At 39.0% G+C, this 17,007-nt stretch overlaps 1 protein-coding gene across 2 annotated transcripts in view; it reads right to left on the bottom strand.

Annotated features, from left to right (window-relative positions):
* Window positions 1–17,007, bottom strand: part of GPC6 (glypican 6) — a 1,069,763-nt gene that overhangs the window by 76,002 nt on the left and 976,754 nt on the right. Inside the window, exons 6-7 of one of the 2 annotated variants that reach the window (XM_088022217.1) lie at window positions 7,199–7,342; window positions 3,042–3,071 (exon numbers count right to left, since the gene is read on the bottom strand). In XM_088022217.1, the coding sequence (XP_087878343.1) occupies window positions 3,042–3,071; window positions 7,199–7,342 (174 nt within the window). The remainder of the gene's footprint in view (window positions 1–3,041; window positions 3,072–7,198; window positions 7,343–17,007) is intronic. The other variant, XM_028112064.2, reaches the window with a different exon arrangement.

Genomic DNA, 17,007 nt, shown 5'->3' with positions numbered 1-17,007 from the left:
ATGGTTTGATTGGTCAAATCCCCCCAAAATGATTTTAAGGACCACTTATACCTAAACGGTGCAAAAGTCCCCCCCCTCCTTTTAAAAGGCGTGGCATGACTTTATTTCATTGTTTATTTTATCAAGAATCCACGTGATTCTCTGAACATGTCGTAAAGCGCAGATGAGGAATGGGCTTCAGCATCTCTCAGGGAGGAACGTGGCCAGTGGGGCGATTCCTCTTCTTTCTCCCCGAGGCACACAGCCCAGTGCAATTGAACACCGCCTCGCCTGAGCTCAAAGAGAGGTCGGCGCTTTTCCAGTTTCACCATCCTTCCACGTTCCTGAAAGAAGAGCTTCTCCAGGATGTAAAACCAGTCCACTGTCCACTGGGCACGAACTGAAAAAGCCACACGAGGAGCAGGCATTCCATCCGGGTTCCCAATAGGGCATACCATTGAATTCGCTGTGTGCATCCTCCAAGCCCATGGAACAAGCAGCATATCCTGCAGATAAGCCATCATTTTCTACGTGTGTCTTATGCTATCCCCCACCGGGGCCTCGTCAACCACAAGCTTCCTAAGCGGAAAGAAGCCTGTGTCTGGCGGCTCTCCCAGCTACTGGGCGCTGCTGCTGTTGCCCGAAGGGCAGGAACTGAGACCAAATGAGTTGGGTGGTCTGGTTAGAATGTTTTGTATTTTCTCCCTGCTTTGAAAGCTCACTGTATTTTGCTGTTGTTATTACCAAGGGTTCACTGAAGATGAAACTGGGGTGTCTCAGTGGGGTTTTGCTGTAAAGAGATAAAGCAGGTTCGGGCAAGACTGGGCAGTTCACAATTGGAAGTGGATTGAGCAGTAGCCATTTGTTTGCTGGGGTGAATGGGGCATAATTTATGCAGCAGCAGCAGAGGCTGAAAGCCAGTCTGGCCTTGACCCATTTATCTTTAGAAAACTAATTAAAGTGGAGAATCTGGTTTACTGTTGTTATTGAGGTTTTACTTTTTCCTGCTGCTCCAGCCAAGCAAAGACTGAGGGGTGTGTGTGTGTGTGTGTGTGTGTGTGTGTGTGTGTGTGTGTGTGTGTCTGGGTGGAAGGTAGGAAATATCAGTTTCACCTAAAGACAGTGGCTGAAGCTCTAGATAATAAAGCAGTTTCTTAAATTCAGCCTGACATCCTTTTGAAATGCAAAATAGTGGACTTAGCCGGATGCAGAATCCTTTGAGGTGACAATGAAATGCCATGGCAATTTAAAATGAACAACAGACAGTTTCCCTGAATCCTTACAACCAAGACATCCTAAATCACACCAAAATGGCCCCAAAGAGGCGGAGAAGAAAGTTTTTATGACCAGCATTTTACTCTGAAACTGGTATTAACCATCAGGCAGGAATGACACCAGAAAGTGAGCTGCTTTGTCCATTTTGTTTCAGAAAAATAAAATAAAGTGCATAACTTGATATTTTGCAAGTTCTTCAATCTATACGTAATAATGTCAATAATTCTTATTTAGCACCGTTGGCGAACCAGTGAATTTCAAAAGTAGCATGTTCTGCGTGAAGCACTGGGTGTTATGCACAAACAATGAATCATGGAACACTACATCAAAAACTAATGATGTAATGTATGGTGATTAACATAACAATAAAAATTTAAAGAAAAAAAAAGTAGCACTGCGTTTTTGGCCCAATTAAGGAAGATTATAGGAGGCCAGCAGGGAAGTCTAGCAGACAGCATGGGAGTGGAGGATGATATTATAATTTACATTCCTTCCAATATATTCAAGGAAGTCATTCCTCTCGGGGGAAAGCTACAGGGCCCCTGATAACCATAAGATAAGGAGATTGGACTGGCTCCAAGGCTGGAAAACCTGGAGATATCGGGAGAATGTTGAGAAACGCGGGCACACACTGTCTGAGCTGGAGCTACTCTAATTTTATCAAATGAACCAAACTAATAGAACCCTGACTTGTCCTACCCATGACGTTTGCTCCCCCCATTTCCCATTTAGCCATCTGTCTTCCCTGTTCCTTCTTCAAGGTCTCCTCTTTCAGAGTAGTCCTCTTCCAGATTTACCTCTTAACTTTTTTTTCATTCAAACTGCCCTGGGCTCAGAGAACTGTGATGATGAATGGGAATACGACTCAGGGGACAATTTCCTTTTAAAGAAATGAATTTGAACAGAGGTTTTCACTGCCTGAATTTAAGACCAGGCAGACATGCACTATGATGTCACAGGTGTGCTGCATGAATAAATATATGCCCTTCAGGGGAGAGTCATCGTCTCTCCTGGGTCCACAATGCTATGCAGGGTTCAGAACTTTATTTTATTTTATTTTATTTTATTTTGGTTCAGAACTTTATTAAAAGTTATTATCAGCATGGGATGTTAGTATGAAAACCAGATTAGAAAACTTAACTATCTGATTATTATGGTTAATATATAAAGTCAGGTTAAGATAACCTGGGTATGCCATCCTCAGCCCCAACACAAACCACTTTGTAGTAAAAAATATCCAGGGTGCCCTCCCTGAATGCTCTACGAGACATCAGTAAATTCAAGAAGGAAGAAAAAAAAAAAGAGTAAACAACCTATACCACAGACTATTTCTTAACCCCCTAAATTCTCTGTCCTCACTAATGGAAAAATTAGCTCCTTATGCATGAGAGCTGATGTTGTTTGGTTGTTACTATTAGCGAGGTAATTATTCGCTCAGCACAAGAAGGAAAAAGCCAATATATTCTATCAGGGAAGAGCTAATTTTTCAGGCAGACTACACATAGTCTGAACATTGGGATAGAATTTAAATCAGCCACCAAATGAGTTGGTCTAACACAAAGCCTAGATTGAAAACCTTGCCATTGGGAAAGAATACCAAAATGGCTGTTAACCATAAATACCAAACAGAGAGGAAGCCGCTAACGCTGTCGGTCATGTGCAGTGTTCAACACGCTCTAGACAGTCTGGAAAGGGAAAGTAGAGGTAGAATTTCTCGAGAACTCTCTGAAATGACTATATGAAGACAAATGAGGATGAGAGTAAGAAAAAAGAAGACCAAAGCTTACACTATGTTGCATTGTCCTCCACACAATCCTCTGGGAAGCAAGAGGAAAACAAATTTAAAGAAAAAAGAAAGAGAGATTATTCTATACATAATAGCACAACACAGGTATAACGTTTTGCTTTGCAGGCTGGCATTCCACCCACCCCCACCCCAAACTCCCTCAGAATGACCAGTAGAATATTCAAGAAGCCAGTACGATGTTGAATACTTACTGGAGGTTCATTGGTCTAAATCATCACCAACTTGATGAATTAACTTCCATGTGTTTTTTTTTTTTCTTTGAAATCTACTTTTATAAAACACATTCCTCTAAGATACACGATTTAAAGTATATTTTGCTCTGATGAGTCCACTGGGGTAAATAACAGACACTCCCTGCCTAGTGTGTCCGGGATCTATAGCCCATGTTGTGCTCAATTTTCTGAGCTGTACAACTAATTGTTTTTCACAGATGATAATCTGAAATATCTCTGTATTCTCAGATCTTCAAAATTGAGCCCTTTTAGGTTGATGTATTTTTTTATAGTCTGTACTTCCAGTGACATTCCAGTGTAAGTTTCTTTAAAAAAAAAAAAAGAACTCATAGTTTCATGTCAAATTATGTAAGAGAATTCATGAAGTATAAGTTTAAGAAAAAAGGGAAGAAAAATCAGTCATTTGCAAATAATCACTTCTGGCCTATTTAATTGAAAATCAGTAACAGTAAGCAGGGACAGAGGGCTGCTGGGGTGGGTGTTGGTAACAGGAAAGACATGTGATCGTGGGGCCAATCTGTTAACCAAAATACTGGATGGCATTTGTATCTTCAGCAAACTCTGGCTGGAGTTAGGACTGTGATAGTCTTTGATGAGTCAGCTTTTCATCAGCAGCTGAATTTATACAAATGTATTCATTCATTATTGGATAATAAAAATAACTTCAGGGTAGTATGTCTGAAAGCCACTGTCTACCTAAGCTGATTTTTATGCCCATATAACTTTAGAGGAACAAAGAGAAAAGCTTCCTAGTGATATAAAAGAATTTACAGGTTCCTTGAACATCTAATAGAGATTAAATGGTCGAATTGATGTATTTTTAAGAAAGTTTTATTTTTAATTATTTTATGTAAGTTCTAGCAGCAGTTGGCTCAGGTTGGGGTTAGGAGCTTTACTTCTAAAACTAACCCTATAATTACCAGTTCACATAAAAAATAGCTTTACAATAACTGATATAAAAACACTGACCAAAAGATTCCAAAGTTAATTAACACAGGTATTCATTTTAAGTGGTAGTAAGAATCAACTCCTCCAAGAGCTTTACAGTTATTTTCGCTTTGGCAAAAGCAGTGGAGTGACTGGGATATTCTTTTGATGCTGTCCTTGAAGCTTTTTCTCTGCCGAAAGACTTCGAGAAATTAAGGGAAATCTTTTCCAATTATCCTCTTTCTCTGGGACACATGCTTCTTATAAATATTCAGGAAACATCTTTTCAGGAGAAAACAGGAGTAGGTAACATGAGACTTGTTTATAAACAGTCAAAATAGGCTGTAATATATGGCAGACCCATCAAGAGAGTTCACCAATGCATGTATCTTGAAGATGATTTGGTCTGACTGTTGACATATAAGCTGTCATATAAACAGTCGGTCTAAGGTAACTGCTTTACCTTTCCACTATTCAGAAATACATTGAACCCTCACAAGGGAAAAAGCCTTGGTCAGGGAGCCAAGGGCTGCCAATGAAGATGCTGATGTTAGCTTTGAGCCTAGTTTGTGTTTCTCAAGAATAACCTTGAATAATTCCTTTTGATGTGGAAACAGCCCCTTGCCCTTAGGGACTGGGGAAGTGACTCCAGGTCAGTTTATGGCTGGCTGTGAATTACAAATCACTAATTCTTACAATTTGGGAATTTAATTCAATAAAACATTGATAAATCTGCCATTCTCTCTTACAGACCCTGATGTCACACCAGGAGGAAGTTAAGTACTATGTGCTTTCAGAGAACATTTTCGAATAAAACTGACTTACTGATTTAAATTCCTATGCACTGAATCTGGCCCTTATGCACCCAGTCTAGTCTTTGGTTTTTACCCATGATCAAATAATTAACCATGACTGATCCTTTTCAGAAAAAATATTGATTAAAATATATTTTGGGGGGGTGCATAAAAATAGAAAAGCCTAAATCAGTTTGCTATTTGCCAATACTCTTCAAGACCTTTATATTGGGGGCATTTCGAAGATCATCAATGAATTTCCTTTCTAAAAGAAGGTTCAAATTCTAATTTCCTTATCTATCAGATATTATACATCATGTGGCAATCTCAAAGCGTTGATGCTTTATTTAGGTTGTGCTAAATCGCATACACACTGCTGTCTTGAGAAAAATATTTTTCTTCTTCTACTTCCCCTGTTTGAGTGTGTGTGTGTTTATTTCTCCTGGGAGGAGAGAAAACTGTGCTTGTTTCAAAGGGAAAAAACATTAATTAGTAATTACTAATTAAGTGCATAATGCACCCAATTGTTTTTAAATTTTACTTTATTGTGGTAAGAACACTTAACATGAGAGCTACCGCCCTAACAGATTTTTAAGTGCACCAAACAGGATTTATCTATAGGCACAATGTTGTACAGCAGATCGCTAGGACTTACTCATCCTGCACCATGCCCCAGTTCTTAAATTAGGATTTGTGAAAATTCCAAAAAACCTGAATTATTCCAATAACTAAGTTAGAGCCAACTAAAATGGAAAAAAAAAAATAAAAAAGAGAGAAAGAGAGTGAGAGAGAGAGTGAGAGAACTCAAACCCATACTCACCATTTGTGCTTTGGTGAAAAGGATCTTAACAGACAGAGGAGTTTGTAAAGTAAAACCTCAAACAATGGACTCTCATGATAACCATCATTTCTTTAAAACAATTAGCTAGTGGTTCAGGGGAATCTAATTGGTTGTTTAAAAGAAGAAAGGTGACTATTTTTAAACTCTTCCTGAAACTGGGAACAGAGAATAGACATGACCAAGGTAACGTAGAAGGTTGAAGCAATATCTGGATGATTCTTTTTTTGAAAACTACACTGAAGAGGGGTTTTATTTGCTAATAAACAGTAATAAACTTATAACATAATTTAGTGGGTAATGACTCCACTTACCCCTTCACTCTGGCTCTTTGTGGATAGGCCCTTATGTTGTAAGTACATTTGATTTTTATAGACAGAGATGCTGAGATGTACTTAACGTGAAGGCCAAACTTAACCAATTTAATCTTGTGAGTCCTATGCTGCAGAAGGATATTAACTAAACTGATAAAGTAATTTATAACAGTGACTAGTAAAAGTATTTTCATAACCAGAAACCCTTGAGATCTGAGTTTATATGACATAATCAGATGTGGTTCAAGTATTTTATGACCTTAAGGTTTTTATCTGTTAATTTTACATCAAGATCATTGGCAAGGCAACATTAACAGCACTAACAATTACAGGTATATAAATTGTTTATAGTGCTATAAATTGCACTGAAAATAATCGGGCAGTATTTCTTTGAAATTATGAGTTTTTCATTTTTTATAGCAAAATTCGATTTTTAAAACACATTAAAAAATGGTGTTTACTATGTTTATTCTCCAAGTGGATTGCTTTGCTGGTAGATATCAGTCGGTCCCCTGACACACATTTAAGTGGATCAAAGAGTGACTATTTTTAAGGCTTCCAACTTTTAAAAGACACACAAAAAAGAAAAAAAAATGGTAGTAACATTGACTTGGGATCTCCTGGCAAGGTCTTTCAAACAGAAAACTTTATACACAAGAGGGCATAATAAAATTACACTGTATCATAACTGAATAAATAACAGAAGCAGGTGAGTAAGAAATGCGCTATTGTAATTATATCTCTGGAAGATATAGTAACTTAGTCTTCAGATTAATATTTCAGAAGAAATATGAAGTTGAAAATTTGGCCACCGCATGAGTGGATTAATAGGATAAGATGCCTTAAATAATCTAATTCATGACCTAAAAGGAAGATCTCATTATTTTTCAATATTCTAATTAAGACCAGGAGCAGATATAAGAATGAGATGACTTTTACGACCAACTTTTTCGGAGTCCCATCACATCCCCTGAAGAATAACCTTGGTAACAGAAAGTGCCCACAGTGGCCATCAATCTGAGAGAACTCACCAGCCGGTCCAAGCTCGTGCCTGCAGCAGTTGTGGGTCTCTCCTCAGGATTGTAAGGCCTGAACCGCGTATTAAAATTTTCAGGAGCTGAGCGAGCAGATCGGAGGGCTGGAGCAGGTTTGGGTTGGCCACACCCCTGAAAGACCTGGAAGAACCAATGAAAGTTCAAGAAAGTTACACAGTGAGTTTCTTCCTAAGATCCTGGTGCAGAAGCATGCCAGGCAATGGTTTTCCCATTTTTCCTGGGACTCCTACCTCCAATAAACTCTAATCTCTAAATTTAAATGACGACAACCGCTAATATAACAGGAGGACTGACTAGACAGATGTGGGGTGCATGCCTGACTGCATGCCCTGATTCTTATTTTCAAACATATATATTCAGTCCTCATTATTTGCAGATTCTGTATTTGCGAATTTGCCAACTCGCTAAAATTACTTTGCAAGCCCCAAATCATTAGTCACGTACTTCTGTGGACATGGGTTGAGTGGTCCTACATGCACGTTCCCAGCTGAAGCTGAACAAAGTGATACTCTGCCTTCTTGTTTCAGCTCACATGCTGAAATCAAGTGTCCTTTCTGTGGCATCTTTAGTACCCTGTTTTTCACATTCTTGTCCTTTTACTTGGCAATTTCCCTGTTTAAGATGGCCCCCAAATTCAGGGCTAAAGTGCTATCTGGTGTTCCCGAGCCCAAGGGGCTGTGTGTGATGTGCCTTAGGGAGAAAATATGTGTGTTAGATAAACCTTGTTCAGGCAGAAGTTCTGGCGCACTTGGCCCTGAGTTCAATGTTAATGAATCAACAGTATATACTAAATAAAGTGTCTTTAAGAAGAAATATACATAGGTTGCCTATTGGTTGGTTGACCAAAAGGTGGCTAAAAGCTTGCAGGAACCTAGCCCTGTCTTTCCTGCAGTTCAGTATTTGCTAATTCAGTATTTGCAGCCACTTTATGAAACATAACTACCATAAACAATGAACATCAACTGTATTAAAAATAGGAATTGTAATAGCTACGTCACAGGATGATGTCAGGACAAATGAACATGACCGAGACATTTTCATGTACTTGAATTTGGCATTCAGTAATTACCCGTGTGGGATTCCTGTTACCGTGACAAATGTTATTTTGTGTCTAGCATCTAAGGCCAAAGAACCTGAGTGGCTCTGCCCTGTGGTGTGAATAAGGAAAACCTGCACTGGAGGAGTTCTTTGAAAACACTCTTTGGAACAAAGGTGTGGAAACAGGACAAGCCAACGTGGTGAAAACTCCCATAAGGACAGTTCCGTCTAATTTTGTTGTTGATAGCTGTTGGCGTCACAGTTAGGTTTGCCATGGGAAACCACAGATTTCGGTGTAATGATCTTAGGGATCGAGCAGCCAGCTCTTTTCCAGTGATTTCAACTCAGGGTGCGGTGGGGACACTTCCTCGGCTGTTTTTAGAAGCTTCCTACTCTCCGCTGGTTATCAAGAGATAATACCTTTACTAGAATGACAGAAACTCTAGGGACATTTTCAGGAAGTTTTGATTAAGTTGAACTTGACGTTCCTTCCATTTTTCCACAGGTGATTCTACTTCTTAGCTACTTACTTTGGTTAACTTTCTGGGACTATATGTGTCAGCTAATTCTTAACCTGTGTGTGTGTGTTTAGAATGCATGCATGCCTTTGGGTTTTGTTATTTGAATCTGCTTTACTCTAAAACAAGCATTTTTCATCAGGCACGTTATGGGATTCCACCGAAATACACAGAGAGCTCTCAGAGTGCCATTCCCAATGACAAATTCCATCTTGAGACACAATTCATTCGGTGTTACCACTCCAGGTAATTTCTCTTTGGTCGTATCCAAAAGTTCTCCTTCAACTCAGCATTTTGCAGAGCAGGAGCATTTTGTCTTGGCGTTCTTCGAGATTGGTCTTAACACACTATTGATTATTCTTCTCTCACACAATTTCTGAAGTTGATGGTGTAAACCAGCGTGATAAAGATAGCGGGCCCTTCCCTCCCTAGTGCCTAAATCACTTCCCAGTGGCAAGGTCATTGCTGACGGAGGGCATTAACATTTCCAAAGCTCCAGGGTTTTGTTGAGTGTGCTATTTTGGATTGCTCCGAATATGACAGCTGACTTTTAGAAAGTGTACAGCCTAAGGCAAAACAATGCTAATGGCCTTGCTAGGGATTTCTTGAAGCGGGGCACTGAAAGAGTTAACAGACCTTCTTAATTTGCCCTTTGGGAAAAATCTGGCTCACTGGTTTAAATTAAATCAAAGGAATAAGAAATGCCCTGAAAGAATATTAGGACCCCAGGGGAGATACCTCATCATAACAGAAAATCTTACCACTTGTTTGATTTCTTTTTCGGATTTATTTTCTTTTGAGAGTGTTAATTATACCCAATGGTGAGTTAAGTCAATATAGCCTAGTAGCCTTTTGTTATTTATATCAGGTTTGGATTTTTAAGGTGGCCTCAGTGCAGAAATTGCTGAGAGTAAGATTCAAATGGAAGAAAACACTACCTTGTAATTATGATGGAAACACCACCTCACCTCATAATCAGCTGGAGACCTACGGAAAAATCTGTCACAATATGTCAGGATATGAATCTTGAAGGTCCTTCAATAGGTTCTATTTTACCCTTAGACAAAAAGGCATGGTCATAAAGAGGTCCTTCAGTGTGGAAGTGACATGCCTAGGGATTAAGAGTGGGTTTTTGGATCTTTATAAAACCTGCAGGGAAGAGTTGGGAAGGAGACTGGCACACCCACGCCCTGTCATTGCTTGCTTAGGAACGATGAGAAGCCCTTGTCTGATTCTCATTGCAGAGACTGTACCTGAAGCAACATGTATCCGTCATATTACTTAGATGAGTTACAAAGTGAAAATCAATGCATTCAGTTATTATACATGCAATCTGTTGGTTAGACAACATGTTTTTAAAACCTGGGGTTCATGGGATGGGTGACGAATGGAATTCTTGTGCGGGACATTCAGATTGTCTCAGACTATTTTCTGAGCTTACTGGAGCAGCAGTATATTTAAGACAAAGTTTTGTGGCTCATGAGGCTCAGGGCTATGTTACTCTAAAGGACCAATAAGCCTTTTTCCTGGTGATCTAGAGCACCCCAATATATTGTATTTTGAATAAGGGAAGAAACAGATGAGGAATAATGTGGGTCAGTTAAGTGAGAGGTTAAATGAGGTTAGCTTACATGAGAATCAGCAGATCAAGATTCTATTCCAAGGAGTGGTCAGGGCTAGAGAGGCAGATCTGGGCCACTTTATTTAAAGCCCAGGGCAAATATATGACTGGGTGACGGGTGGGGCTGAGGACAGCCCAGTGCCATGCCAACACTCAGGGTCCTCCCTGAACTTTAGTCTCCTCCTCTGTCAAATGGGAATGATAATATTGTTCCCCACACTATGATGATAAAATGCAGTACATAAGGCAGGAAAACAGAAGCCAGCATCTGGAAAAGTAAGTGCTTGACAATAACTAGCGTTATTCTATAACCATTTTCTTTCTAGAAGTTTTGTTTTCTGAGTAAGGAGATTTGAGGGGAAAAAATGTTTGGGCTGATGTTACTTCAATGTTTTCCATAAAATATTATTTCCAAGAGTTGTTAACAGTTGTTACATATGCAATAAATTCCATGGTCAAAGTGAAATTAGGTATCTTGGCAGGACTTGGTCATATGAATGTGTGTTCTGACTCATCAAAAGGGAGGAGGTCCTTTGCAGTAATTCCCCATTTGGCCACAGGCTCCGCAGAGGGTGCGGGAGGTTCTCACAGGATGAGTCTTCTAGGGAACATACCTTGGGATGTTCTGTGCAGTTTGCTTTACCCCACCGAGAGAAGCGATTCAGATGTAACACCTTCAGATGCATTGACTCAGAGGTGTTTGTGGAATCCATTCTACCCTCGACTGTCTTTTTTTTTTTTAAGATAAAACAATTTTTTAAAGTTGAGTTATATTTGACATACATTATTATATTAGTTTCAGGTGTACAACATAGTGATTCGATATTCTTACACACTACAAAATGATCACCTCAATACGTCTAGTTACCATCTGTCACCATAGAAAGTTCTTACGGTATTATTGACTATATTCCCTATGCTGTACTTTCTATCCCTGTGACTTACTTATTATTATTTTTTTTATAACTGGGCATCTGTCCATCTTAATCCCTTTCACATGTTACACCCCCTTCCCTTCTGGCCACTATGTTTGTTCTATGTTATCTATTAGTCTGTCTCTGTTTTGTTTTATTTATTTGTTTTGTTTTCTAGATTACATATAAGAGTGAAATCATATGGTATTTGTTTTTCTCTGTCTGACGTATTTCACTTAGCATAATCCCTTCTAGGTCCATTCATGTTGTGGTAAATGCAAGATCTCATTCTTTTCAATGGCTGAGTAATATCATTATATATATATATATATATATAATCACATTTTCTTTATCCATTCATCTATCAATGAACAGTTAGGTTGCTGCCATATCTTAGCTATTGTGCTACGATGAACATAAGGGTACTTATATGTTTTCAAATCAGTGTTTTTGTTTTCTTTGGATAAATACCCAGAAGTGAAATTCCTAGATTGCATGATAGTTCTATTTTTAATTTTTTAAGAGACCTCTGCACTGTCTGTAGTGGCCGCACCAATTTATATACCCACCAACAGTGCATGTACCCTCCACTACCTTTAATTCAAGAGAAGAAATACTATTTTTAAGACACTAAAAGTCTTTTCTTTACAGCAGAACAGAAGTTTCTAGAGAACACAGTTGCAGGAAATAGAATCAGTATTATCTTCTGCCTATCTTCCTCCAAGTGATGTTGTAAGAGATAATTAGATACAGTGGTCCCCCCTTATCCACGGGGCATATGTTCCAAGACCCCCAGTGGATGCCTGAAACCATAAATAGTACCAAACCCTATATATATGATTATTTTCTTATACATACATACTTACGATAAAGTGTAATTTATAAATTAGGCACAGTAGGAGATAAACAACAATAGCAGACAATAAAATTGAACAATTATAACAATATACCATAATACAAATTATGTGAATGTGGACTCCTTCTCTCTCAAAATATCTTATTGTTACTGTTCTCACTCTTTTTTTAAAATTTTATTTATTTATTTGACAGAGAGAGAGAGAGGCAGCGAGAGAGGGAACACAAACAGGGGGAGTGGGAGAGGGAGAAGCAGGCTTCCTGCTGAGCAGGGAGCCTGATGAAGGGCTCGATCCCAGGACCCCGGGATCATGCCATGAGCCTAAGGCAGACGTTTAATGACTGAGACATCCAGTCGCCCTGTGCTCACTCTTTTCCTTGTGATGAGGTGAGATGGTAAATACCTACATGAGATAAAGTGAGGTGAGTGGCGTAAGCATTGTGACAGGGCATTAGACTACCAGTGACCTTCTGACGAAGGAGGGTAAGTCAGAAGGAAGATCATCTGCTTTCGGGTCACGATTGGCCACAGGTAACTGAAACCATGGATAAGGGGGGACCACTCACTGTAATCTGGCAAATTATTTGGCAGTCCCCATGTAGGCAGATGCTGCAAATACACAACGGAGTTATCCTTCCTGCCTGGGGGGCTTGCAAAACCTGTGGATTTGGGGAAGATACCTGGCTCATGAATTCTCTCTCTTAAGAGGATTACTAAAATGTCTCAGAAGTGTGCTGGCATTCTGAGATTAGAGAAGCTGACATTAAAGATACAAAGTTCTGAAAGGAGAGACATTTTATTGTTTCGGAGAGGCGAGAAAGAGAGGAAGGTGGTGATAACAGGTTTGAGTGCTGTGTCTTAGGTTTTTAAATATAAGACCTTTTCCTTTAAGAACATCTCAGCATCTTAACATCTTTCCCTTAAAATAAAACAATGTGGTGTGCACTTTTTCAGAAGCCCCCAAAGCTTTGTACCTACATCTCTTTGTCTTCTGCAGGTTGATTATACATTCACAAAAGTCATTACTGGCAAGCTCATAAGCATGGCTGCAGATCAATCCCGTCTCGGCTCCCGTGTTTTTAAAAAAATTCTTTCCTTTCACTTTCTACTCAGTGGGTTCCTATTGTGGTGGGATGTTGCTATTCCCATATATCATTTTGAAATTTGCAAAACAGAACTCTAATCTTTTATATTAACATGGGTGGCAGTGAATGCTACCTAGATTTAATTGGATTTGATATTTTGAGAATAAGTAATGTTTTATTTACTGATTAGATTCTAATTTATATTACAGTGTTAATGAATGAACTATTTGTCAGATGACCACTGGGGGAATTCAAATCTATCCTGTTCATTCCAAAGGAAACAGAAGTTATCATATCTGCATCAGCTCTCTCTATTTTGGCCATTGTTTGGATGAGAGACAGCTGTGGCATAAGAGAAAGATCACAAAGAAGAGTCTAAAAGCCTGGAGTACTACCTTCAGACTTTCTCCTTAAACCTGTGTGACCTTTGAGTAACATGTTCTCACAAATCCTCAGGGATGCTGGGAAGATAAAATGATATGATGCTTTGAAAATTCAGACACTGAAAAAAAAAAGGTATAGAAATGTATTATTTTAACTGACGTAATCTGTAATTAAATAGCGCAATAATGAAGAACAAATCAGATCTATGGATTATGCAGAGTGATGCATGAATAATTTTTTATGAGGAACTGGATCTTTTACATTTTGTTCATGGCTATTGCTGAATCCCATAATCTGTAAAAGTTCCTAGCACATAGTATGTACTTAAAAAAAAAAACTGGGAGTGAAAGATTATGGATAAATGAAAATTTTAGTTATAATTTCACCCTTTTGCAAACATTCATGGAAGGCAATTAGCAGAGAGATTTGTGTAAGCCAAGATCAGAAAGAAAAGAGAACTTAACACTTATTCAGTGTCCACAATGGGCCAGACACTGAACTGTGTGTTTTATATACTCCATTGCAAAGAATCAATTATCTCTTCAAAATCAATTTAACATTTCTTCCTTAGGCTTCAGAAAAAAACAATGAATCATCCATCTGCGTAAAAAACTCATTTGATATTTCCCTTACTCCGCTTACTGTGCCAACTTAGAGCAAAACCAAATCAACAACTTTGTTTAAACTGATAAATAGAACCAAAAAGATCCTGTTTCTTGATCATTTGCTAACAGCTACCCACTGTGCTTGAAAAGCCAGTTAGAGAATCAAGGACCCTGTGTATAAAATAGTCAACCTTGGCTCTCTGATGGCTGGGGGGCGAGCTCAGAGTCATGGGTTCTGGAGATCACATCTCAAGCAATGGCCTTTTGCTTGTAGCAAAGGGGAAGACAACTTGGGATGTTTGCAAAGCCTCTCTTCCTGATTTCCCCACCCTGTGAAAATGGTGAGCAGCACCACATGCCCATGGCTGTGGTTCTACCATACATGTCCCTGTCCCTGCTTGTCTAGGTTGAGCACAGAGCTGGGGACCTTTTCCTAGAGAGGAAATGAAATATGTAGACTGAAATGGGTGTGCGGCAGATGTTCACATATCACTAGGAAATAGATGGAATAAGTTAAAATATTTCTTTAAACCCCATTTCATTAAAAGCAATAGCAAGAAAAGCCACATCATCACCATGATATAAGATTCAACTGGCACCCTAGAGCTTCATTTCACACATTTTTTTCTTTTCTGGTTCCTAACAGCATTCTGCTAATATCCCATGTAGAATTTTCCTGAATATCAACTTAGAACATTTTAACAATGACTTCTTTCTTTAGATATAAAATTATTATACTCATTATGGTAACATTTTAAAAATTGAGTCTTTTTATTTTTATTTGGTTTTATTAGTTTGCTAATTTTCTTTATGGATTGATTTTTTTAAAAAAAATTTTATTGTTATGTTAATCACCATACATTACATCATTAGTTTTTGATGTAGTGTTCCATGATTCATTGTTTGTGCATAACACCCAGTGCTCCACGCAGAATGTGCCCTTTTAATACCCATCACGAAGCTAACCCACCCCCCATCCCCCTCCCCTCTAGAACCCTCAGTTTGTTTTTCAGAGTCCATCGTCTCTCATGGTTCGTCTCCCCCTCCGACTTACTCCCCTTCATTCTTCCCCTCCTGCTATCTTCTTCTTCTTTTTCTTTTCTTAACATATATTGCATTATTTGTTTCAGAAGTACAGATCTGTGATTCAACAGTCTTGCACAATTCACAGCACTCACCATAGCACATACCCTCCCCAATGTCTATCACCCGCCCCATCCCTCCCAAACCCCACCACTCCAGCAACCCTCAGTTTGTTTCCTGAGGTTAAAAATTCCTCATATCAGCGAGGTCATATGATACATGTCTTTCTCTGATTGACTTATTTCACTCAGCAAAACACCCTCCAGTTGCATCCATGTCGTTGCAAATGGCAAGATCTCATTCCTTTTTATGGCTGCATAATATTCCATTGTGTATATATACCACTTCTTCTTTATCCATTCATCTGTCGATGGACATCTTGGCTCTTTCCACAGTTTGGCTATTGTGGACATTGCTGCAATAAACATCGGGGTGCACGTACCCCTTCGGATCCCTACATTTGTATCTTTGGGGTAAATACCCAGTAGTGCAATTGCTGGATCGTATGGTAGCTCTATTTTCAACCGTTTGAGGAACCTCCATACTGTTTTCCAGAGTGGCTGCACCAGCTTGCATTCCCACCAACAGTGTAGGAGGGTTCCCCTTTCTCTGCATCCCCGCCAACATCTGTCGTTTCCTGACTTGTTAATTCTAGGCATTCTGACTGGTGTGAGGTGGTATCTCATTGAGGTTTTGATTTGGATTTCCCTGATACCGAGCGATGTTGAGCACTTTTTCATGTGTCTGTTGGCCATTTGGATGTCTTCTTTGGAAAAATGTCTGTTCATGTCTTCTGCCCATTTCTTGATTGGATTATTTGTTCTTTGGGTGTTGAGTTTGATAAGTTCTTTAGAGATTTTGGATACTAGCCCTTTATCTGATATGTCATTTGCAAATATTTTGTCCCATTCTGTCGGTTGTCTTTTGGTTTTGTGGACTGTTTCTTTTGCTGTGCAAAAGCTTTTTATTTTGATGAAATCCCAATAGTTCATTTTTGCCCTTGCTTGCCTTGCCTTTGGCGATGTTTCTAGGAAGAAGTTGCTGCGGCTGAGGTTGAAGAGGTTGCTACCTGTGTTCTCCTTTAGGATTTTGATGGATTCCTGTCTCACGTTTAGGTCTCTCAACCATTTTGAGTCTATTTTTGTGTGTGGTATAAGGAAATGGTCCAGTTTCATTCTTTTCCATGTGGCTGTCCAATTTTCCCAACACCATTTGTTGAAGAGACTGTCTTTATTCCATTGGACATTCTTTCCTGCTTTGTCAAAGATGAGTTGACCATAGAGTTGAGGGTCCATTTCTGGGCTCTCGATTCTGTTCCACTGATCTATGTGTCTGTTTTTGTGCCAGTACCATACTGTCTTGATGATGACAGCTTTGTAATAGAGCTGGAAGTCCGGAATTGTGATGCTGCCAGCTTTGTTTTTCTTTTTCAATATTCCTCTGGCTATTCGGGGTCTCTTCTGGTTCCATACAAATTTTAGGATTATTTGTTCCATTTCAGTGAAAAAAGTGGATGGTATTTGATGGGGATTTCATTGAATGTGTATATTGCTCTAGGTAGCATTGACATCTTCACAATATTTGTTCTTCCAATCCATGAGCATGGAATGTTTTTCCATTTCTTTGTGTCTTCTTCAATTTCTCTCATGAGTATTTTATAGTTTTCTGAGTACAGATCCTT

Source organism: Eumetopias jubatus, unplaced genomic scaffold, assembly GCF_037043125.1.
Source record: "Eumetopias jubatus isolate StellerSeaLion01/CBP00866 unplaced genomic scaffold, mEumJub1_p1.0 scaffold_3, whole genome shotgun sequence".
Classification (NCBI taxonomy): domain Eukaryota; kingdom Metazoa; phylum Chordata; class Mammalia; order Carnivora; family Otariidae; genus Eumetopias; species Eumetopias jubatus.
This window is presented reverse-complemented; position numbering and strand designations above follow the sequence as displayed.